Source organism: Styela clava, chromosome 4, assembly GCF_964204865.1.
Source record: "Styela clava chromosome 4, kaStyClav1.hap1.2, whole genome shotgun sequence".
Lineage (NCBI taxonomy): Eukaryota > Metazoa > Chordata > Ascidiacea > Stolidobranchia > Styelidae > Styela > Styela clava.
The window spans coordinates 3,968,541-3,994,122 of record NC_135253.1 but is presented as its reverse complement, the minus strand read 5'-3'; the positions used below and the strand labels follow the sequence as shown (position 1 = coordinate 3,994,122).

The 25,582-nt window shown below is 33.2% G+C and overlaps 1 protein-coding gene across 2 annotated transcripts in view; it reads left to right on the top strand.

The window, feature by feature from the left end:
• LOC120325814 (E3 ubiquitin-protein ligase rnf213-alpha-like) overlaps positions 1 to 25,582 on the top strand; it is a 51,707-nt gene that overhangs the window by 6,673 nt on the left and 19,452 nt on the right. For both annotated transcript variants that reach the window (XM_078111444.1, XM_078111443.1), the window contains exons 9-37: positions 302 to 367; positions 3,487 to 3,546; positions 4,936 to 5,001; positions 6,800 to 6,901; positions 6,991 to 7,114; positions 7,407 to 7,555; positions 7,634 to 7,857; positions 8,324 to 8,565; positions 9,029 to 9,253; positions 11,948 to 12,149; positions 12,553 to 12,629; positions 13,205 to 13,367; positions 14,014 to 14,121; positions 14,838 to 14,936; positions 15,413 to 15,553; positions 16,234 to 16,411; positions 18,560 to 18,753; positions 19,185 to 19,314; positions 19,722 to 19,894; positions 20,369 to 20,519; positions 20,643 to 20,783; positions 21,033 to 21,271; positions 21,875 to 22,031; positions 22,453 to 22,754; positions 23,425 to 23,617; positions 23,744 to 23,945; positions 24,063 to 24,203; positions 24,650 to 24,776; positions 25,246 to 25,360. In XM_078111444.1, coding sequence (XP_077967570.1) covers positions 302 to 367; positions 3,487 to 3,546; positions 4,936 to 5,001; positions 6,800 to 6,901; positions 6,991 to 7,114; positions 7,407 to 7,555; positions 7,634 to 7,857; positions 8,324 to 8,565; positions 9,029 to 9,253; positions 11,948 to 12,149; positions 12,553 to 12,629; positions 13,205 to 13,367; positions 14,014 to 14,121; positions 14,838 to 14,936; positions 15,413 to 15,553; positions 16,234 to 16,411; positions 18,560 to 18,753; positions 19,185 to 19,314; positions 19,722 to 19,894; positions 20,369 to 20,519; positions 20,643 to 20,783; positions 21,033 to 21,271; positions 21,875 to 22,031; positions 22,453 to 22,754; positions 23,425 to 23,617; positions 23,744 to 23,945; positions 24,063 to 24,203; positions 24,650 to 24,776; positions 25,246 to 25,360 — 4,491 coding nt within the window. The remainder of the gene's footprint in view (positions 1 to 301; positions 368 to 3,486; positions 3,547 to 4,935; positions 5,002 to 6,799; positions 6,902 to 6,990; positions 7,115 to 7,406; positions 7,556 to 7,633; positions 7,858 to 8,323; positions 8,566 to 9,028; positions 9,254 to 11,947; positions 12,150 to 12,552; positions 12,630 to 13,204; positions 13,368 to 14,013; positions 14,122 to 14,837; positions 14,937 to 15,412; positions 15,554 to 16,233; positions 16,412 to 18,559; positions 18,754 to 19,184; positions 19,315 to 19,721; positions 19,895 to 20,368; positions 20,520 to 20,642; positions 20,784 to 21,032; positions 21,272 to 21,874; positions 22,032 to 22,452; positions 22,755 to 23,424; positions 23,618 to 23,743; positions 23,946 to 24,062; positions 24,204 to 24,649; positions 24,777 to 25,245; positions 25,361 to 25,582) is intronic.

Here is a 25,582-nt window from a genome sequence, read left to right as displayed (position 1 = left end):
TAAAATTATATTTACAAAAGGCTCAAATAAAATTTACTTTTGTATTGTTTTTACATATATTTTTGCTCACCGAAATGTAACTACCGGTACTTATTTTAACTGAAACATTGCTTTCTAATGTTTTTGTTGAAGCCCAAACACTGTTTTGGATTTTTTGGTTCAACTGCAATGCTATTAAATCACTAATACTGGTTATTCCTAACTCTGTTCAAATGAAGCTGACACAAAGCTTTTTTGATCGAAATAAAATTATTAAAAATGATGGCCATCAGGAGAATGAAGTAGTCATTTATTTCTTTAGAAACTGAACCTAATTTGGAAGGAAGAAAAGAAAATAAAGCGCAAAAGAATCAGAACACAGAAAAAAGTTAGTATAGTGTTTAAGTAAAATATATATGAGAAATTTGAATTCTGTTAAAATGCTTCTGCATTACTTCAAAATTTAAGGTATTAGAATATGATTTGGTTTCGCACGAAGCTGGGGAAGAATAAAAACTAATAAAGTAAATGTTTTAATTAATACATATATACTCTTGTATATAAAAATATGGGCGCTCCCGAAGTATCTGCATCAAGATGGCGCACAACCTGAACCCTAACCTGTTACACATACTATGTTAGGTTGTGCGGCATCTTGGTCCACATACTTCTGGAGGTCCAAAATAAGATAATAACAAATGATTTTAGATTAAAAAGCAGAATGTATATGACATCATATGGCTTGGCGCGGCAGTGTGGCTCATCGTGCTAAGCGTTAGGATACGATCGCCACCGCACCTCTGATTACTCTGCGTGGGTTCGCAGGTTCGAATTCCATGCGGGTATGGTTATGTGCGAAAGAATTGCTTGACTCCTCACCTCTGTAGGGGGGTTCACGTAACCGCTGGTTGGTTATGGCTTCCTCCACCATCAAGCCCATGCCTCCGAAAACAAATAACTAACTAATCCCATACTCGACATGGAATGGTAACCGGACGAGAGGCCGTGGTTCGCCATATGGTTAAGCCGTCTTATCGGCTTTCCTCTCCCCGGGGATAAATATGTGGTTTCCTCATATATAATAGTGAACAGCCAGCTGTGATAGTTCAGTTCAATAACTCTTGTCTGACTTGTATCTCAATTGTCATTCACAACTCCATGAAATAGACAAGTTGTACATATCACTACTTTGTTCACTACAGCCGACGTAAAATTGAAAGTGGTCTTTTCATTCTGAGACTGACTATAATATAAAGAAATCCATATACCGGTATATCTTTCTGGTAACAACTCCTACAAAGAGGCTGTAAAAACCTTCCAAAGATATCGAAGTGCTGTTTCTAGCACGATTTGAAGAAGAGTAATAGTTGTTTTTATGGGAGTTGTCAAAAGTTGCTCAGATTTGTGGGAGAGATTGGGAGGGAAGCCTGGCAAAGAATATTATCTCTGTAGTGATTCAGGCATTTCAGATGATGTTCATTCCTATTATCTGTGATTTGCCAGGAATGTACAACTTGACATAACATACTTGAAATATGAGTCAGTAAGGGTTATTGACAGGGATGCTGACTTACAAGCCTTATGATACACGGTAACACAGTCACATTTCATTGTTTGATAATAATTTGGCATTGCACCATTACATAGAAGGCATGAAATTCGCACTAAATTATCGGTAATTCTAGCATGGTGCATTATACATGTAAACTGATTCTTTCAAGTATCATGAAACAGTCTTTTGACAATTTCGGGATCTCTTATTCCAACAGATCATTGAAACCTTTTAGAGTCCTTTGCAGTATTGTGCCATTGTTATTTGACATTCTTGCTTTGATCTACTGCTAAATCCTTGTAAGGTCGAAGATGAACTGCTTGATTCAGACTCCATTCTGGAGGTGTGGGTGCTGTATCATTAGGAACAGATAATCCTAATTCTTTGTCAGAACAGATGATCATACTAGTACAAACTTAAGAAATAGATAATTCAAACCCAATGATCGTAACACTGTTAACAAGGTTCTTAAACAAATCTAAACACAGGCTGGAGCACAAGAAAGTTAACTAGATCAAGAAGCTATCAAGTAATCAACCAGCATAAACAAACTAACAAATAGTATAGTAAACAAATTAAATGTTCAAACCACACATCATTTGATAATTTAACAATTTTTCGATGAATAGTATCATTAAACAATGGAATTGGTATTAGTTTTTTGTGGTTTCCTCGTATCCAGACTGTCACAGAGTTGTTGTTAAAATAAACTCTGCCAGCAATTTTTTTACAGCTAAGTATCTTGACTTTAAAAGCAGACATCTATAACTCTGTCTTAAATAAATATTTACTAGTAAATTCAATCTTCAGATAGGCCTTGCAAAACTCAACTCCTTATCACATTCTAACTTGAACCTCGCCATCACGCTAACAACAATATTAATCATTCCTATCATAAAAATAATTGTAAATTTCACTGCCTTGTTTATACTATTCTAAAAAAGCTAAGAATATTTGACAAATTTACTCACGATTCAAGACTTTTTTTCTCAGGCGCAAGCAATTGTTATTTCTCAAACCTCCGAAAATACGAAAATTAAAAAATCAATGTTCAAATATGAATTAAGAATAAACAAAGTACTGAGAACTTTACTCGTGTAAGCTACCTATTCATAAAGGCTCGGCAGCCCACATTTGGGGTGCTACTTGTGGTTTGCAAACACTGGTCTTTTGATCAGTAGTTTATTTTATCCACCATACATGAAGTACCATACACTAATTAATACAGTATGTAAAAAGAGGCGAAACTGGTAAGCCGAGGTGAAAAGGAGTCGCGAGAAACCAAGACTGGTTAACGAGCAGCGACACCCGTGAAAAAATTGAATGGTTGAATGGCTGTAATACAGCGTATTACAAATAGATAGATGCAAAGTAAAAAATACTAAAAACATGATTAATAAAAATTGAGCCCATTGAATAACATTTTGTTTCTCAATTCATGCTATTGTTCACATTGAGAAGTGTATAGTTAGTTCATCAATATTTATTAAAAATGAACATAGAATAGATAATAATAGAAAAATAGTCTGGATTTGGTAATACATCAAATAAGGACATTTTCAAGCTAATAAAAGTTACCTTGGAGCAGCATCATGGGGACTTTGCTACGGAAAAAGAAGAAAACTTATATGTACAGAAATCAAAATACGGTATATTTTGGTATACGGTATGTTCACGGTCTATACAAAAACAGCGTATTACAAATAGATACATGCAAAGTAAAAAATACTAAAAACATGATTAATAAAAATTGAGCCCAACACAACAAGCGAGAGAGTAATTGAAATTCAGGAATGTATTGAGTGAACCTTTTGAAATCTAAAATTTTATTCCTATTTTCTGATATCTTTACCAAGAAATATGACATGATGGGGATTAATATATAAATGTGTTGTGTGTGATGCTGTGAAAGTATAAAAACTATGCGGTAAAATATTTTTCATTTAACTTTTTAGAAGCGGCACCAAATGTAGCAGAAGAGAAGGAGGAACAAAATGAGAAAGAACATAAGCAAAGTTGGTATATGTTTCTTCATCAAACCAGCTGAGCTATGTACTGCACCATTTTTCAAATATCCATTAGCAATTGCAAATATCGTATTTCTCCGTAGATAATACGCACCCAAGATTTAGTACATTTTTAATGAGAATTTTTCAAACTCCATGCATAATACGCATATCAAAATTCCGACCTCTCTTGCCTTGTAGGTGTTTTTTCCAGACGTTTCAGGCATTCTGTCTGCTTGCCTTTTGTTAACTATATATATCTGGTAATATGTCTTATGTATTTGCCTGTGAAACATCTGCCAATCATGATGTGATTTGACATTAAAGTATCTTGTGAAGATATTTGTCCCTCCCCCTTTAAAGGCTGACAAGGCCCGGTATCGGAACGTGTTTTCAGACGCCGCACTTCGAAGAGAAGCCGTAGGTCACTCATATGGTAATTTATTAATGGTAAAGTTTTGCCGATTAGTCGAAACAAGAGAAACAGACCAGACAATGACAGCAGTTAACAGATGTACAGCGTGTTTTTATCACTATTGTTTCACCATTTTTTCTGCGCCTTTATCAACATTAAATTGTTGTTGAACTGGGTATGCTTCTAACGAATCAAGCATGATCTGATTCTAACAGACTTTGCCACATTAAATTAAGAACTTAAGATTAATAAATGTGACAATTATTAGCTAGTTGAAGCATAAAATGGGAAATAATATTTTTTGATATTTTTTAGACCAATGCATAATACGCACCCCCATATTTGTGAAACTAAATTTAACCATGAAAGTGCATATTATACGCGGAGAAATACGGTAGTTTAAATACATATATATTGAAATACATAATTAAAAAATTCTGTTTTCATTTGAACATCTTTAAATACACAGACAGTTTAAAAGCCTGCTGTTTACCATTTGTCAATTTGAGTAATTCAAAAAAAGTTATTGTCTCAAAAAAATATATATATACCAGACACAGTATTCTGCTTCATATGTTTTTAAGTTTAGGTTGACTACTGTTGCCTTTGCCCATTTTTTTTATTTTATCTCAAACAGTCGTGACGCATTTATTGTTATGCTTATCGTACCTATTAATATCTCATACATATTAACTAAGTTCACATTGGTAGCTAGCTATTCATTGAATGTATATTATTTTAATAAAATATAACTTTCACGCCAATTGTTCCACAATTTTAGTTTATGTAGGTCAATATTGAATATGTTATAAGATGTAGATGAGCAATTCTGATGGCCCGGGTTTCATATGTGTTCCGCTACTTTTAAAGCCTTCAATTTGTTTCAAGTGGTACTATTGCAGACTATTAGCTAACATAGCATACAATTTACTTAAATATATGGTGTTATCATACAACTAAGAATTTTTGATTTTCTGTTCAAGTAACTGGACAAAGTACAGAGAAGGGAGAAGGAAAGAAGTCGCAAAAAAATGAAGACACGAAAAAAGGTTTGTAATTCTCTTGGGATTCAGTCCGAAGCAAAGTTGTGGGGCATGTTTTACAAAGCATGTATTATATATTTGATAGTTCCATTCAATTTTCCATTCCAAAGGTTTCTTTTTGCTAATTTAATTTTATATTGTATGTTTATTTTCTATATACTCCATTATATATATAGAAGTCCACCTAATGCCGTGGTTCTCAACCGGGGGCCGGTGGCCCCGCAAGGGGGCCACAAAGCAGTCCAAGGGGGGCCACGACACAAGGCTAATAATAGATCATAAAGCGACTTTGTTTGCATAAATTCCCTTTAATAAAAAAATATTCCCCACTCACCTCAGTTTCATTACCAGAATAGGTTATTTCCGGTCACAAGGTGTATTCACTTCCTTGTGCGCGGATTGTTTGATCATAGCGGAATTTGGAATCTACTAATCAGAATAGTTCGCTGGCAGGCCGTATAACCGTCGGTATCGTATTATAAATGCAGAATCCTATATATATGTGAATTCCCAATGCCCAAAATACGAAAATGGAACGACAGTTACGTTGGTTTTGGCTTTACCAAAGTAAATAGACAGAGAATGTGCTCAATGCATGTATTGCTCGTATGTAATGAGCAATGAATCATTACGTCCATCTAAACTCCAAAACCACTGTGACAAAAATCATCCCCATGTAAAAGACGTTGATATTGGTGCATTGACTGCCAAGCGAGTTAGATTTGACAAGGAAGCAACATTGACAAAGTTCGGGTTTCTGCCGGATAATGAGTCTGCTCTTGAATGCAGCTATGAAGTGGCATGTCGTATCGCAAAGTGCAAAAAGCGCACACTATTGCCGAGGTTCTTATCAAGCCATGTGCGGAGAAAATGGTGAAACTGCTGATAGGTCCCAAAGAAAAAAGAAAGATTCAGCAAGTTTCTCTTTCCAATAGTACAATCCGTCGACGTATTGATGACATGGCAGCCGATGTATGTCAACAAGTTTGCTCCGGAATCAAGCAAAGTAAGCTTCAAGCTAGCCTTCAACTCGATGAATCCACTGATACCACGCTGGAAAGTCACTTGATCGCTTTTGCTCGTTACGAAAAAATGAGGAAAGAGTTTCTCTTCTGTAAAAGCATGCCTAGCACCACTACTGCATTAGATGTGAAAACGATGGTCGAAAAGAATGGCCTTACGTAATGTCTTCTCACTGCTTGTTACATCGGTACGCTCTTGCAACAAAAACTCTACCTTCCCGTTTGCTAGAAGTCATGGACATCGGTCAGCTGATTTGACGGCTTAACCATATGGCGAACCACGGACTCTAGTCCAGTTACCGTTCCATGTCGGGTATGGGATTAGTTAGGTATTTGTTTTTCCGAAGCATGGACTGGATGGTGGAGGAAGCCGTAACCGACAGCGGTTACGTGAACCACCCAACGGCGGCGGGGAGTCCAGCAATCCTCTCGCACATAACCACCCCGCATGGGATTTGAACCTGCGAACCCACGTAGAGTAATTAGAGGTGCGATGGCGAGCGTATTCCTAACGCTTAGCACGATGAGCCACACCGCCGCAAATACACAGTACAATCCCAATGCGCCTAGTTTTTTGGAATAATGAACAGGGGGGCCACGAGTGCAAAAAGCCTCCTGAAGTGGGGCCACGAGCCATAAAAGGTTGAGAACTACTGACCTAATGTATATTTGGAGGAAAAATAACAGAAAGACAACTTCTAATAATTAATACCACATTTTGATGTTAAACAAACTGGTCAATATTTTTTAATTCTTATGATATTTTGTTTTAAATTTTAAAGATGATACAAACCATGCCGTGCGAGAAAACTTACAGAATCAACATTCAGCAAAGAAAGGATATTTGCCAATTAAAGACATTCCAGAACAAAACTTAGATGATGGTATTTGCAGTACATATGATTCTAATGTGGATAAAATTGTAATGTCACAGTTTACTATTACCTTAACACTAATTTGTATGTTTTTTAAGATTGCATCAAGTTTTTTGTGTCCTTTTTACCGGAGTTCTACCACGATCCGAAAAACAGCAGCATACTAATCTATCTAGATTGCTTTGAAGAAAAGTGTCTATACAAAATGGGTTATCATGAAGGGTTAGTAATTTATATAACTTACCCTACTTAATATAATACTTAGAATAAAGGAACGTAAACATATCTTAATATATATTTAATGTGTGGCTAAAACATTGTATAAAAATAAAGGCCAATTTTGATAATACTTGCCAGATGTATTTGTCATTTTTTATTATTTTTTAAAATATTACCATATGTATCGAATAATACTATTGTTGTGATATGCTATATGTTTGTTTGTTCAATTGATCAAAGCCTGTAATTGTCTGTCAATCGTGTTGTCCTATATTAATATTTAATATTTATTTAGAAATGATTACTATTTTTGCACTATACAACGTATGAAAAATTGGACAGGATTATCATATAAATTTTGCTATGTTGATACCAGTAACCAACAAAAGTGGGAATCATTGCCTCCACGTGCATGGAATGCAAATAGATATATTGATGTATCAGGTTCGAACAGTAGTGAATGCTTCAATTAATATCTCAAGTTTTGTAAGATGATTAGTAAAAAATATTTTATTATCCTAGAGAAAGCCGATACCATATCATCATACAATGTTTTTATATTTTCTAATCAACAATATCTGTGGGGAGATTTGTGGTGTAGTGGAATGGGAAAATTTTTGCCACATGGATTTTCGAATGAACATTTCATGGAACTGCTGGCATGGATTCAATGTGTCCAAAGTGGTTGGAGCTGTCATTCCGATTGGTATTATGATTACTCGCCTAATGTGAAACCATCGCAACAAGTGGGTAAAATTTTCCAGCCACAAGCATATTATATTAGGTAAATTGTATCTAACAACTATTTGTGAAAAACCCTATATTTTGGATTACATTATTTGCTATGGTTAGCATCGTTTACTAAATATTTTTTCATTAACTTTCACTATTAATTTTTTTGTTCAAATGAACATTAGATAAGTTTTACATTCTAAACAAGATTCTTCGATTTGTTTCAAAATACTGTTAAAATTTTCCTGGAAAGAATGTTTCTTATTGGGGATAATAACCATCCAAACTATCTTCTTGATGTACATATTCATTAGTCTATAGATTTTTCAAAAGAATGTACTCACATCAATTTCTTTGCAATAATGATGTGAAAAGTTTTTTTCAATGTTTATTTGACCTGAAAAGGTAGTTTTAAATTTGTAGATTGTCTGTGCATAAAAGTTCATCTGTACTATCTTATACCCTTAACCTATTTTATAGGTGGTTGAAACATTGTTGCATTCCTGGATCAAATCATTCGATAATAGAAATGACAAACAGGAAATTATTAATCACATTACTGCCGCATTGGAATTGATTGTTGGACTGCGAAAGGAAAAATATGATATTGCTACTTCTGATTTTTTGTCGAAGATATTTGCTACCTTGGATACAAGCGATTTGGATGACAATGATATATCAAAAATATATGATAGTCTTACAGAGATTCTTTCTAGTTGCAGGTTGATAGGAATATGTTTAGCCCTTTAAATTTAATACTGCTGATATTTGAAATATGTTATTACATAGATTCAACTAACATTGATAAGTAACAACTTCCCTCAAACAAACAAGTCAATTTTCTACAGACATGTAATTTTGGAATGTAGTTGCCACAGTAAGCGCTATAATATTATTCAGTCCTTACTCCTTAGTACAAACCATTGTGCAAGTTTAAGTAATTATAAATCGCAAACATAAAATTCATTGTTATTGGCCTATTTATATTGGATTGATTTTTAATATTTGCATTAAAAAAGTACTATTGCATTGTTAAATGATAATATCACAGATTACATATTAGAATTATAATATAATTCAATTTTATTTCTTGTTTTTATTGGCCAAGTTTGTCATGTGTTGATTGATAAAAAAATCTAATATTCAAACTGTTAAATCCTAATATATTATTTTTATATGATATAGCATTCGCCTACCGACAATTTCTGATGCATTACATGCGTTGTTCAAGAAACTTGAGAAATCACCCAGTCCCAATTGGTTATTGGCACTTCCCCTGTATTGGAAATTTGCAAATGGAGATGCTAAAGATGACAAATATCAATACTGCAATCAGTGTTCATTGCCAGTGATTCAAAAGTTTGATTGGGCAAAAGTTTGGCGAGCTTTATGTCGTGGAGATTTACAAAAGTACATATTTGGATTACTTTGGTTTGGAAATACTATTATTTGGAAGCTGATTCCAGTTTTATAGATATGGATGTACTATAAGGATAGCATTTTCTTATTTGTCCCAAGAAAGGCAATAAGACAACTTAATCATGAGGCGACCCATGGCCTATCATCCGGTCACCAGTCTTCCAACATCACGACGGGTATGGGAATAATTAGCCAGATATTTGTTTCAGATTCATGAAATTGAAATGTTGAAGAAGTCGTAATCGTAACCGACCAGTGGTCGGGTGCAACCTACGAGGGTGGGGAGTCCAGCAATCCTTATGCCAGAAACGCCTCATGATGTGAATTCATCAGGATCCATTAGGGATAGTTATCCTGTTCTGCGTGAGGTATAATCAGTGATGCAGTGGCAAGGCTTGTCAGCAGGTTTGTCCAAAACGAATCGAATGTATTCGAATATCTTTTCGGCCGTTTTTCGAATAATAGCCACTTTCAGACGTCAGCGTGGTGTTTCGTTTTAAAGAGAAATCTTCAAACGATTTTCCGCGCTTTGTCGCTTAATGCAATGACGGTGAAATAGTATCGGCTCTTTGATTGTTCGTTATCTTCTGTGAGAGCGCGCACCTCGTATTGATGCGACACATTTGTACGGTCGCGAGATTTGCACTATCGCCATTCCCTTGCAAGAGACAAATAAATAGGTCGCGCGCTTTGTTACAAATTACGACACCCAATAAATTGTTTCAAGTCCGAAAAAACGAAATCATTTTAACTTTTTCCCGCTTTTGGCAAATCATTTTGATAATTATAGTCAAAAGTATCGACTTTTTATCATGATGATTTTCCGTTGCAACAAAATATTCAAATTCATGAACAATAACAGCATTTAAAATGCCTTGTGGTATTAATTTAATTTTGTTTAATTAACGTAACTCGTAGTTGCGTCAACTAACGAAAAAAATAAAAGTATTACCGCGGTAATCTGCGGACATAAATGATGTGGTAAACTGGTTAATTATAAATAATTTTTTATACCTATTTCCGTACTTACGAAAAACAAATAATATCACAACTCTTAAATACCACCGCAATCTGTGGACATAAAATGTGTGTTAAATTGCCCGATTACAATTAATTTTTGATATACATTTTTTTATCACGGAAAAAAAATTTATATTATTTCCCGCCTTAAGGAAAATAATTATGATAATGATAGTTAGTTTAAAGTAAGGTATGGACTTTTAACTAAGATGATTTTTATGTTGCGACAAAATATTTATATCCATGACCGATAACAGCATTCAAAATGACTTATTGTATTAATTTATTTGTGTTTAACGTAACTCATAGTTTCGCCGACTCACGGATAAATTAATGCATCACTACTTTAAGATAAGGCGACAATCGGTGGACATAAAATGTGTGGTAACTGCCTGATTATAATTACGAAAAACAAAAGCATTACAACTTTAAAATAACGCGGTAATCTGTGAAAATATAATTTAAGGAAAATAATTGAGATAATGATAGTTAGTTAAAAGTAAGGTATGGACTTTTAACTAAGATGATTTTATGTTGCGACAAAATATTTATATCCATGACTGATAACAGCATTTAAAATGACTTATTGTATTAATTTATTTGTGTTTAACGTAACTCATAGTTTTGCCGACTCACGGATAAATTAATGCATTACTGCTTTAAGATAAGGCGACAATCGGGGGACATAAAATGTGTGGTAACTGCCTGATTACAATTAATTTTTGATATATATTTTTTTATCACGGAAAAATAATTTATATTATTTCCCGCCTTAAGGAAAATAATTATGATAATGATAGTTAGTTTAAAGTAAGGTATGGACTTTTAACTAAGATGATTTTTATGTTGCGACAAAATATATATATCCATGACCGATAACAGCATTTAAAATGACTTATTGTATTAATTTATTTGTGTTTAACGTAACTCATAGTTTCGCCGACTCACGGATAAATTAATGCATTACTACTTTAAGATAAGGCGACAATCGGTGGACATAAAATGTGTGGTAACTGCCTGATTATAATTACGAAAAACAAAAGCATTACAACTTTAAAATAACGCGGTAATCTGTGAAAATATAATTTAAGGAAAATAATTATGATAATGATAGTTAGTTAAAAGTAAGGTATGGACTTTTAACTAAGATGATTTTATGTTGCGACAAAATATTTTTATCCATGACCGATAACAGCATTTAAAATGACTTATTGTATTAATTTATTTGTGTTTAACGTAACTCATAGTTTTGCCGACTCACGGATAAATTAATGCATTACTACTTTAAGATAAGGCGACAATCGGGGGACATAAAATGTGTGGTAACTGCCTGATTATAATTACGAAAAACAAAAGCATTACAACTTTAAAATAACGCGGTAATCTGTGAAAACATAATGTATGGTAAAATGCTGGATTATAATTAATTTTTGATTCATAATTTCGTACTCACAAAAAAAATAATTCATACTCTTACCACTTTCGGCAAATAGTTTTGATAATGCTTGTCGAGAAAATTAATTTCGAATATATTCGAAATAGTGAATTATTCGGTATTGGCCATCCCTGCTTGCCAGTTTAAAAAAATTACGCAATTTAATGCATGTGAAATTTACTTGTTTTAACCAACAACAAGATACTTTTCTGACATATATTTATTTCCAGATCATTGCTGGAAATGGTTCCAACCATCAAGAGTATTTCAAAAAGATATCCACGGATTGCCGGTAATTTTGCATTCACACTGCGCACTCCAGAAATGTTGGAATTAATCAAAAATACAGATCACAAAGATTTGACAACTCTTTTTCCTATTGATATTGTTCTATACAGATGCTTGGATTTTTATCTAAAAGGAAATTATTCAGTAAGCCAACTGTCATTATATCGCAGGTGTATGCAAGCTTGAAAATGTACAGAGATCATTGATGGTTACGATTTTTTTCTTTTCTTTTCATATAGTAATAAAATGCGCATATGTTTCTACTGAGATTGTAAATAGTAATGCATGAGAAACAACATAAATGACTGTATCCAATTTTATTACTCAATCGTCATAACTAGTACTCAATTTAATCATGTAAAAGTACCATCATGTCTATGCGTGATATATATGTTAAAAAACCGTTATCTAATTTATTAGGCATGGGTAAAGACCGAATATTAGCTGTTTTTGTGTTCAAAGTATAATTTATCTCGCATTTTATCTTACTTCTACTGAATGCCATGTATCACATATAATGTCATATCTTTTTACCTGTTTTATTTAGAAACTTGAAGATGAGTCATTTACGTCATATGTTCATTACCAAATTGATAAAATGTGTGAAAAAAAATTCCATGAGAGGTATGTTGTGATATTTCAAATATATAAACTGAGAAAATTCATTTAAAATATTTTTTGTGCCAGAATATTTCCAGAAATAAAAGAATTGCTAATTGTCAGAATATTTACTCATATCTAAGCGGTGCGCTATCAAATGAAATTCAGGTATTTCATATGTTTTGTACTTTCACAATCTAGTACACACATTCCTCTATAAAAGTTCTCAGATGCCATTCTTGTTTTATTTGTTCACTGTCAGTGTACATATTGAACAAAAAAGCTTCTATCAGAGATTTTTGCTTCTGGGTGTATGTAGCAATCCTAATTGGAGGTGATTAACACATGGGCCTCAAATGAATTTCATGCATGCAAATATGTATTGTAAAAATAACTATGTTAAATGAGTAGCATCCTTTTTGGGTTCATTTCACGGTGTTGGCAGTATACCTTTGAGAATATTATTCATTCATATAAAGTTTTAAATCAATATCATAGTTAATACTCCAATTCATTCAAGTAAACTTTTTGATTTCAACCACTTTTTTCATTGTGAAATTGAGTGGACGTGCAGCTGCTAATTTTCAACGTTTTTTTAGCTGTCCTATGAGTGTGGAAGTTGTAAAACAGGAATTCATAAGAGCCCTGAAATATATTATAGAGTTTTTGAAAAAGAAAAATGGTTTCAAAAGTACAGATACGCTTTGGTGCCTACAGGTTGTAACGAAACTCGAAAAATACTTTTTTGAAACACTAGAATTGGTAAGTCTATTGGGATGTGAGTTATAGAAATATGTAAATTATCAAACTAAGAATGCAATCTATGAAGATATTAGGTTTTGAATTAAAGTTCTTAAACAACCTGATGTTGTTAAATATCATGGCCTTGTAACTCTTGTTTTTAGGGAGGCACTTAAGATTTTTGGTTGTGTTTCAAGTTTATGTTCAAATAATAAAATAATATATTTCCAATGAAATAATCGAAAAAGTGTCGATAAACCATTGTTCATTATTCTATCCATGTGTATTCAAAATCTGAAACCTTAGTATCATCACATATGACCAGATTAGCATATTCTTTGCATCCCCGAGTTGATTTGCATAGATTTTGAATGGTAACTAATCATTCCACAGACCATCCAAGTCCAATCACCTGGAACAGTGGATTGATTGAATATTGTCATTCATGATTTAGACTAACGGTAGTAATCATAGAAAATTCATCATATACTGAGATGGCTTATATGCTCTATTATCTATTATCCCTGGAGTAAATATGAAATTTTGTATTGAAATTTTAGTTTTGTTTGATTAAACTAACACTATATAAATATCTTGTAAATGATACTATTGATTTGACATTTACACCAATTATAATTGAATCGTATTTTATAATAATGTTTTCTAGTCAGAAGAATCAGATTGTCATATTATTCAAAAACTGTTTTTGGAACTTCGCAAACAGATACTTTTTGAAATCACGAACCAGAGAGAATTATATACTACACAAATTCAGGTACTACATTGAAGTAGTGAATTTCAGTTCAGACTTATTTTTTTGCGTAGAAAGTTTTCTACATATCGTATATCTACCGGTAATTATTTTTGAGTTTTTAGTAGTTGGTAGAAAAAGAACATATTTCCCAGGAAGGCCGTATTTTTTGTTTTTAACCAAACATTTCATTGCTCGGACGAGATTGTTGCTCTATCCAGGGCTGGGGAGCTAGTTCGAAATCACAGTGGCTCTGGCTTTAGCTCCGGTTCAGGAGCTTTATTTTTTACGTCGGAGCTAGGTTCCGGCTCTATACCCATTGGATTTATTAAGTGTGACCACCACCATGAAGTATCTGCCCCAATGCAGTTTTGTGAAAGCAGCACTAAAAACTACAGTAGGGCACAGTTCTCCCATTCCAAGATGTCTCGACTTTTGATTCAAAACACTTGTTTGTCTCAGAAATCCAGGCTGTGACTCCAACTCCGGCTCCCCAGCCCTGCTTCTATCCTAGATTTTTGTAGTTTTGAAAAGAAAGTGTGACTGTCTATTGATTGTGGTATTGCTATTTGCTACCACTCATATTTTTCACCACCAGTAATCAGTCTAAATATCATTTTTGCAGTGCTCTCTTGTATCAATTTATGAACAGCCAACTATGTTTGGATAATTTCATTTGCTACATTGTTAAATACAAAGTAATTTGTTATCAATTTCGTAATCTACTTGTATATTTTTAGTTTTTAGGAAATGTCATCTCCACAAAATGGATTAATCCAGAATTTCAAACAGAATGGAAAAAACAAATTAAAGACAAAATAGATGCTTTAATTCAGCAAGTATGATTAGACATAATATTTGGGTTACGTATACTATCCCATTTCTGTGAAAAAAAGTTTAGTAATGAAAGATTATTTATATTGATTTTTCTATTTTGATTTGAATCAAGCATTCCTTTGTAAAATATTATCTTTTTACTTTGAAAGCATTATTTCATTTTACTTTTTTCAAAAACCTGTAGTATATATCATTTTATACCATTCACACTTTTTATGATCATAATGACTTGAACTGCTCAAGGTTTCACATGATTTGGTTTTTACTGGTGCTTAATTGCAGGGCTATATTTCTCTATCTTTTCAATAGATCTTGGCATTTCAGAACACGCCCTGACTGACCAAGCACCTTGTTGAAGTTTTTGCCATTACTTGAATTTCGAGTTTGTAATTGTCTAACAACAATGGGTTTTAGGAGTTTGCGCATGATTATATAAATTTTTGCTGATGTATGACTGTATTTCTTCATATACTTATAGAAATGGAAAGAGGAGATAAAATTCATGGAATATTATTCTGAAGATCTTGGCAAACAAACTTTGCAAAAAGATATTGAGGATTGTTTCAATGAAAAAGCTTTTCAATGTGCTCAAACAATGTTGTCACGAAGTCGAAAAAATGTATGATGAGTTATTAAAGAGTATTGCGGTATTTTATTGTCTGATGTGTGCTTTCATTGTTAGCAATATTCATGAACAAATATGCAGCCCACAGAACATATGCCGATTTATGTGGCCTGCGAATTGACCTCTAAATTTATGCAGGAACCCTTGCACTTCAGCGATTCCTCGGAGTAAATTGGGGATTGGAGACCAGTGTTGTTAATTGATATGTTCATTTGTCAAGTTCCAAAATCTTGAATAATTCCGAAAGTCTTTGACATGCAATTTTTAAGTTAGCCTATTTTCCATTTTAGCTGGATGGTTTGCAAATTCTCTGCATTTCTCAAAACTTCAAAAAACTTTTTGTTACCAATAGTTTGTCAACTTAGTTCTTTTTTAACTAGCTTTTAATTCATCAGCTCTCAAAGTTGTGTACTGAACTTGTACTTTTTTTAGAATTGTGTTGTTTATCTATTGACTTTTACTTTTAATCAATACATTAGTTACTTTTTAAATCTGAGAAAAGATTCTAAATCATGAAAAAAAACTCGTGTGGCCGCTTACTCAGTCAGAACTAATAAAACGATGAATAAGTTTGTCACACCTGATCTATTTGAATGTTCCACAATGCCATGTGACAGTTGATTATTCATGGTGGTGTTTAATTGATATATATATCTTCTTTATTTTTCCTACAGGATGGCTTTTTTACTAGATTCTTTGCATCAGATAATTCAATTAAAAACAAAAGATTGTATAGCATATTTGAACAAGTTTTCTTGAAGGAATATGACAAAAATAAGTCTTTTGACTTGAGTTCTGCTCTCCAGTTTCTTTTCCAATGGTCTTTCTCAGTTCAGTTTTATCAACTATTCTGTGAGTTTCATTTTTGTATTAAGTGTTATACTATCTAGAACAGTGGTTCCCAAACTTTTTGTACCATCGCCCCCCTATAGTAGTTTATACAACTTCATCGCCCCCCGGCACTGCAAAAAAATTAAAAGTCTGAAACGAATATATTACAGACCAAATACGGAGACAAATCATAGTTTATAGTGTTTTTGATTGAGATGGATGAGCTTGGTGTTCTTCAGCGAGTTTTTTATTATATCTAAAATTACCCCGTTTACTAATGCAAAGGCGATTTAGTTGTTTTGATACCAATAGTGTCACGGCTAAAAAAAAACTTTTCACCATATCAGAAGTAGTACAGCCTGATGACCTGCACCAAAATATTTCGGAAAAATTCATCCCTGATTCCTCATCCTATCACGGCCTCCAGTCCGATCACCATTCCACAATTAACCAGCCATTTGTTTTTGATTCATTGACTCGGATGTGGAAGAAGCCGTGACTGACTATCGGCTACGGCCCAGGGGTCGGCAAATTTTATGTCACTCGCAGGACAAAATTCAGGGTCGCATATGTTTTTTGGAAGTTAAAAACGGAACAGCACGCAAAAACTGCGACAATTCGTGAACTCAACTCAGTCGTCTTATTAAAAAAATATTACAATGATATTTAATGTAACCCTGTCTTGTTGCTGCATCACACTGGATAGCTTTACGACGCCAAGATTGAAACATTTTCTAAATGGGCACCACCAAACCCACTTCTTTGCTTGTTCTTTGTAATGTTCATTTTCGAAAATAATGATTTGCACAAATATGTACTTCCAAACATCGAAGTGAATATTTTCGCATGATTTGTGAAATTTTGATAAATATTTTCTCTCTAAGAAGATACATTCTTACAAAAATTAAGCAGTGATGAATCTCTCGATTACAATATGAATTTTATTTTCTTATTGCTTCGCAATGTATTCGAATATTTACTGCGCTATTGAACCCCTGCACTCAGCATCAACTTTTCTGCGTGTTTTCATTTGTCTAATGATAATTACATTGTAGGCTCGTTAAACGAGTGGCTGTTCACTAGATTGTTAGGATATAGTATAATTTAGTCTAAACGTGTCTCACGATAAATTCTGTTACGTAAAAAAAAGTAATTTACTCCTCGAGCGTAGATTATAAATAAAAAATTTTCATCTTTCATCGTCACAACCGCCGTTTGGATATTTCCCCGGGCATAGACTTCCTTGTTTACTTCGTGACATTGGCCAATCAGCAAGATGCAAAAAAAGGGAACAATGCCCCCTTTCGCATCCGCTCAGGCGCTCAGACACTCTCACTCAGACAGATTTTCAGGCGTGGTGGTGAACACTACCTCATTTTTGAATTATATTCGTTAGTTTTTAGTTGTTTTTCGGAAATTTAAATATAAATCAAATGAGTCAATGATTACTTTGCCTTTCCATGAGTTTCAGTTTAAATACAGCAATCAAAAATTAGTGTAGAAATAGCTGTGATAGACTAGGCTAAAATTCTTTATCGGTACTTTTGAAAAACAGATTGTTGAATGGTGTGTATTAGAATGATGGTTTGAAACAAATACCCCATTTTAAAGGCAACAACTCGCGAAACCACTCTTAAAATAAGCCCCGAAACTTTTAAAATGGTAAAGTATGAGAAGAATTTTCCGCAGTCAAAGGTCGGGGAAAGGTCCATTCAGTGAATCGTCCAGGGCCAGATTATTTTACTCCGGCCGTATTTTGCCGACCACTGGGATACGCAAACTACCTTACCTTACTGCGAAGACGAGACCAGAAATCCATTCGCGTGTGAATATCGCCCACATGATTCAAGCCTGCCAATGCACACAGAGTACAGAATTAAGTGCGCCGAACATAAAACAGGTTTCGCGAAATCGCCCCCCTATCGCCCCCTTAGACTTTTTCGCCCCCCTCTGTATCGTTTTCGCCCACTGGGGGGCGATTTCGCCCACTTTGGGAATCACTGATCTAGAATGTATTTTTATGCACAACAATATGGTATTTTTATGCACAACAAAAGCTAATAAAGATATATAATTATGTTTCATATTACCAGACTTTTTAATCACTAAAAATTAAAAATCTAGACAACACAAGTAGTAAGTGTCATCACATTAAAAATGTTTTGTCAGACAAAGAATCTGCAATAAAGCATTTCAGAGAAGGTACTAAGGTATTAATAGAACAAATTGCTGATTATTTCCAAGAATCTGCAATACAGCTAGAAACTGCTGAAATCTCTGTTAAAGACCTTGAATTGATTTTAAAACACAAAACTGAATATTCTCTTCTGCATTCGACCATAAAAGCAGCTTTTCGAAAGGAAGTAAGTTTCATTTATATTTACATACAATATTAGCAAAAAAAATTGGCGCAGTGACCTTCTGGCATGTTGGCCTATGTTTATCATTATGCGGGTATCCGAGTATGAAATTGGGTAGACAATGGAGAAATGAGAAGATTCTGATTTATCCTCAATAGTATTTTCTTACATACTAGTGACTGCTTATATGACATGGAGCGTTTTTCAGAGTTACATGCCTTATAAAAAAGACCTAGAGCTTTCTGGAATTACTTTGCTGTTTAGTGTTTACTCAGCTGTTTGCTGGCATTGTTTACTTGAAGTGATTCAAGTTGATACTCTGATAACCAACAACAACATATTCTTCTATTTCTATTCTTTTTACTTTTATGTATATTTTGTTTTATTATTGTTAAAATTTTATGGCAAATAAAATAATACCTGTTTTATTGCAGAGTTCTTCTGTTGATGATGCACGTCAGGAAATGGAAATATTTAATCAATGTGGAACTTATTTAAAAACATTTAAAAAAACAAAATCTGTTGTTGAAGATTTTTGTGAACTTTGCTTTCAGCTAAACAATGGTGAATATTTATTCAAAAAATCAATACTCAAATAAATAGACTAGAAAGTCAAATCACTAATATGGCCATTTCAATGTCTGCAAAATTCTATCCGTATGTAAAAGTATCGTAATGAGCCTGTAAATATAGAAACTCAGAAAAATTTGAAGTGAAATATAGGGCTCTGTAGAAACGAAAAGAGTAACATTTTTCCCTCTAGAAACTTCTGCCATTTCTAAAGTGAAAAGTAAACGGAAAAGTTATTTTCCACCACAACAGAAACAAGCACAACAGTATTCAGTTTGCAAAATAATCCATAAGTTTATTTCATGTCTAAATATCATATCAATGTAATTTTTGATAGTTGAAAACGTCTTTCCACATATTTTATCATGCTAAGAAACTAATCTTTTAAATCTATTATAAAGCTGGTGTTGTGGTCAATTATGAAGAGCTTCGAAGTCAAGTGAAAAAATATGTACAAGATTGTAAAGTCATTTCTCTCATAGTTAATGATAATCCAAATAATATTCATGCCACCAATTTTTTTGGTATATCACTCGAAGACCTCAAAAGTTTTGAAATCTTATCATATATCAAGGTATAGAATAAAAATTTTTGGTTTCAATATATTTGTGATTTAGATGTTTTTACATTGTATGTAATTTGTCAAAATTTTGTTGATGTTGAAACTCACCTTATTCTAATTTCTACATCCTGTGTTCATATTCTTGCATTTATTTTGCTTGAAGTTTAAATTCCTTGCTGTGCCTTGTACTGTTTCAAAATCTTATGGTATGGTTCTCGATTATCTTTGAATACTGCCCTCAATGTTAAAAGAGGAATGCCGGTATTTATTTCATAATTGTAGTTGTTTTAATAATATATTTCAGATTTGGGTTTGTGAACCGACAGAATTTGGTTTTGATATTATAATTTTAGTGAATTTGTATTTGCAACACAATAGCAACAAATATTAAAGATTGTATAAATTAGTAAACAAACGCGTAAGGTCATTAAATTAAGGGTGATTTTTTGTTTGTGATAAAAATGGTATTTTTGATTTTGGTAACAGGAGAGTAAGATATTTCTTCATATGATGGGTACAAAATTAACAGGGCTGAGGGAAAATCCTTTTGATTCTAACTTACAATGGAAGCAATTTCTTGAATTTTGGACTGAATTGAAACCAGATGTTTTCAACTTCATAAAAACAGTTGACGAAGGTTATTTAAATGTTATTTAGTTGTTAAAATAATTTACTATAGGGATGGATATTTACTATACTATGTCTATGATTGTTTTAAAAATGTTGTTACTGCTAATAACAGCTCTTGCATTTTTTGTAGGAACTTTATCGTTGACAGAAGTCGCTGGACATTTTTCATGTTCACGTGATAATGAAAGGGAAACAAATTTTGAAGTTCAACTTCTTTATGATTTTTATCGAACATATTTTGTTGATGCTTCAGAATTGGATGTAGACTCAGGTTAGTTCTAAAGTAGAAATAGTGTAAGTAACACAATGAATCATCCAACTTTTATTCTTTAACTTATCACTATACAGCTCAATTCTCTAATGGAAACAGATAATAACATGAATTGATACATATTTCAACAATTTTAACTTTCCATTTTTTAAATCATATTCTATTTATTTACATACTCTACTGTAAATTTTCTCGTCATTAATTATCGACTATTGAAGGGCCCATGTCTAGTAACATATCAACTTCTAGATAATTCAATGGATATCACTGATGATGTTGACAAAGATGACACTTCTTTGAAGTCGAAAAATGCTGAATCATCAGCCGAGACAGTTGAGGATAAAAAACTCAAAAATTTGAATGACCGGGTACGACAAATTGTCAACACATTCAAGCAGGATGAAGCTGGCAGTGCAGTTGATGTTCTGCTTCGACTTCGAGACAGGTTTCGACTCCAAGGAAATTTTGAATTTATTGAAGACAGGAAGGTACTATAATATATTTTGCTGTTTCTTAGTGTTAACTTTCTGTTTTGAACAAAATAATTTATGTCTGATGTTAAATTAAGTTAAATATTATTCATGACATTTGCTGCTTTGGCTAAGTGAAATGTTCAAATTGATGCAGTAGCCCAGTGTTTTTCAACCTTTTTCAAGCCAAAGCACACTTTTTCTTTGAGAAAATCCCGCGGCACACCACCAGCTGAAAATGTTGGGAAAAGACATAATATTCACAATTATATTGTTAATATAAGTTTTTTTAACATTGAAGAAAGATGTTTAATTGGACATCTTGAATAGCAATCAAATGAAAAACAAAGACAAAAAGGCAAATCGCCACTTGCGCTACACCGCATAGACACACAAATTGGAGAATTTCCCACGGCACCCCTGACAATATTTTACGGCACCCCGGTTGAAAAACACTATAGCCTATACAGTAGCCTATGGAAATCAAAAATAGTTTTAGTATAATTTATTCAGTTTATAAATAAATATTTCAAATGAAATATTAATTCAATTTTAAAAGTACAGTTATACAGGTTTGGTTATTAAATAATATCATAAGGTGACTAGTTGTATTTTTTTTAGAAAATGTTGACAGAGCAGGAAAATGTCTTGCTTCGAGAAGTACCAATAAGTTTAGAGATTCCAGAAGTTTGTAATATTCCTACAGAAAATTTAAAATTATTGGAAGCGTTTTTGGAAGAAGATGATCTCATTGAGTGGCTTCAACAAAAAATGAATGGTGAATATTGGTATTTTTCTATTGGTATAAATACCATCTGTCTAATTGACCAAAATCAAAGTTTTAACATACTCAAGTTTTAGTTGGCTTGGTTTATTCAAACTTTTTGCCACTTCACTAGTATTACATATGGTGTTCATGAATTTTAAATACTGAGGTTTTTCTTCAATAACTTCCGTTTCATAGGACCCTTTTCCTAATTGTTTCTGAGGCATCGGGTTGTTTTACTTATGTCAGCAACCTGATTTTACTGTTATTCTTGCAGCAGGGTTAAACCTATTAATAGCTCTTATTGCTTTTTATCAATAGTAATTTTCTATAAGTTATTGTAAATTATTATTTTCTATAAGATATTATGGTTTTGTTATTTTACAAACTTACATGGAAAATGTATATGTGCATTTCTTATATTCTTGTTTAGACATCAATGAGGTTAAAGTGATGTGTGACCTTGCAATGATATTAGCTGGTGAAAACCCAATGGAAGTTGATCGTGTTTCCAACTTACTTGGAGCAGTGATGGGTTTTGCTCCTCTTATTTTTTGGCCAAAAAATGTTTCAACAAATTTGGATAATGCAACTGTTGATGAAGAGTCAGAGCAAACAATTCAAGATGTGGAAATTAAAGAAGTCGAAACAAATACAGGTCTAAAAGATCTATTGGAAAAATGCAATCAAGTGTGGGGCAACTATAAAGGCGATAAGGATATCTTAACAAAATGGGTAAACACCTTTGTTAAATTTTTTAGAAGTAAAAGGGATTTTAATGATGAAGTTATGAATATGAAGGATTTTTGATGTTCAGTTTACTGGACTTGTATTTTGTGATTATTTGAATTGATGAAAACTGATGATTTTTCAAACTTGTTGTAGTTTTAATCTAATATCAAAAAATTAGAAATGTACTAAAAATACATCAAATTAAAAAAAGATTTGTGATATAAATCTTGTCTAACCCAGGGGTTCCCAAACCAGGGATCGCGACCCCAAATTGGGTCGGAGTGATAAGTAGGTGGGGTAGCAAACGGGTCATGGGGTCGGGGAGGTCGCTGAGGTATGGTGGGGGATGAATGTACAAAACATCTAAGATTTGATAAATCATGTTAAATTTAGCAGCTTGTACCCTGGCTTACTGTAAAACAGGCCCATAGGCATCGCTATATGCTTATGCTATAGTAAATGTAGATGCTTATTGCGACATCACTGTTTGGTTTTAGCTTATTTTACTTGTTATCACCACATGACCAAACTCAAAAGTCCAGTAAAAGAAGCTCCAAAGTTTCATGAAAAATATATATATTGACCTGGGGTCGCACTGGACACTTGAAAGTTGTTATTGGGGTCGTTCTAAAAAAAGCTTAGGAACCCCTGGTCTAACTTTTATTTATCACAGAAAGTCACAAGTGAACAACTTCCCTGGTTTAAAGAACTGGAACAGTTTCACGGATCAGTTGAAAAGTTGTCACTTATCAGAACTCAAGAAATCAATGAACGAGGAGTTTATACAATTACGAAAAAAGACGTCAGTGCTCTTCCGAATGTAGAAAATTGTTTGATTTTGGTTGTTCCGGGAAAAGATGCAACAGGTATATGGACTGTCTTATCATATCTAGAAAGTGGTATTTTACTTGTGCAAATAACAGCATTTACTTTTTTAACTTCTGCTTTGCATTGGAGATATTATTGTTTAGTATATTTTGTATTTAAAATAGACTCAGATCAAATTCTCAGCCTTGGAGAACTCTGTGAGTTACAGTCAAAATTAATGTTGATTGCCGGAGAGGCAGAAAAAGGTCAGCGTGATGTCAACATATTTGTAGAAAACTTGACTTCCATCCAGAAATTAACAGAAGTATATGTGAAATTACTTGAATCTGGATGCATGCTATTCAATGAGTGGTGTCTCACAGTCAGGTTGGTTATGTTATTTGTTTATTTGTATATTAATAATCAACTTCATATTGGCTGTACACTTGTTCAAAGCAAGTGCAAAATACATCCGTCTTATTACCATAATTACCAAACTTTTAGATGTCTGAGTGAATCGAGCAATATCACGAACACAATTAAAATTGACATCAAATTCACTTCTGATACTCCATTGATCTCTTCTGTTGGAACTCACACAGATTTGGACAAACTTACTGGAATATTATCAAAATCTTTGCAAGGGTAAGTAAAATTCAGATCAAAGAATCTTTTCCTAATAATGAATTTATATACTTTGAAGTTACCAAAGATTGCATTATTTCTTGATAAAATTATTCAATTATCTGGTCAAATGTCATGATGGCACCAAGCGGAGTGATAAATGATAAGATGTGTTGAAACTTTGTCTTTATAAATATTTCAAAATTTGATTTAAAACTTAACAATTTTGTAATAGCAATAATAACTTTGTTGTTATTTTCATTACAAACTACCAATACAAAAACCATGTCAAAAATTAGAGCAGAAGCCCTAAACATAGAACAAAATTGCGAACCATTCTAGAATTCTATATCCATTATTTTTGGAGTTTGGGGTGGTGGATCCCTATCAAATAAATCAAAATAAAGTTGTGTGTGTCCCTGAAAGTTGGGTAACCTTGTCGTTTTACAAATTTACAACTTTTTCAGATGGATCGATTATGTTTCAACAAAACGAATGGACTTCTACTACCTGAATGAATACAGTATTCAGCAAATACTTCATCTATGTAGACAACTTCGTATATTCAAGCAAACAAAACATTTGCCTGCACAGGTATAGATTCCTTATGTTACATCAAAATGATCTTTATATAATGTTGACTTTATAAAGCTTGGGGGTAGTTAAACTTGTTCTTCTGCATGTATTGTAAGTACTATGAACACGCAACTCTTCTGAGAGAATCCAGGATGGTTCCTCGGGCTTGGTACAACTGCTCTGTGTGAAACTCTGTTCAAGCCATTACTCAGGATAATCAATTTATCATAGTGCTTCTTATGCATATTCTCTCTGAAGAAAGAGTCTGCGATTGCGAGAATAACTCATGTGAAATCGTACTCCGTCAAAATTGTCGAGTAAAATATTGAACATGCAGAAGATCGATAAGTCGGCGGTCTCTGATCGCTATCTACCGGTAATTAGTTTCTTGTACAGAAGTTAGCTTATGTTGTAATTCATCAGTATAATCGTGAAATTCGAACAACCTCAGATTCTAGTCAACTTTTTTGTGTTTAATTTTCAACAGGTTTTTGCTCTTCTGTCGTTTGTGCGAAATGATTTCACTCCCGAAGATTTAGTAGAATGTTTAGAAAATTTAACTGAGACTATAGATGATTCACAAATGAAAGTTGACATTGAAGGTAGTGCATTCATTAATAGCAAACTGGTTGCTTATTATAATGAAATATATCTTTCGTGCAATATAAAAATAAATAACTTAGTAAGGGGGGAATCATAATTGCACTACAAGGCCTAATGACATTGCGCTTCAAGGCCAGAAAACATTCAACATATTTCTTGCCGGTGCGGCCATACGGGCATTCGTAACCCTTGGCTGTCAAATTCCGGTACAGAATTTGTTA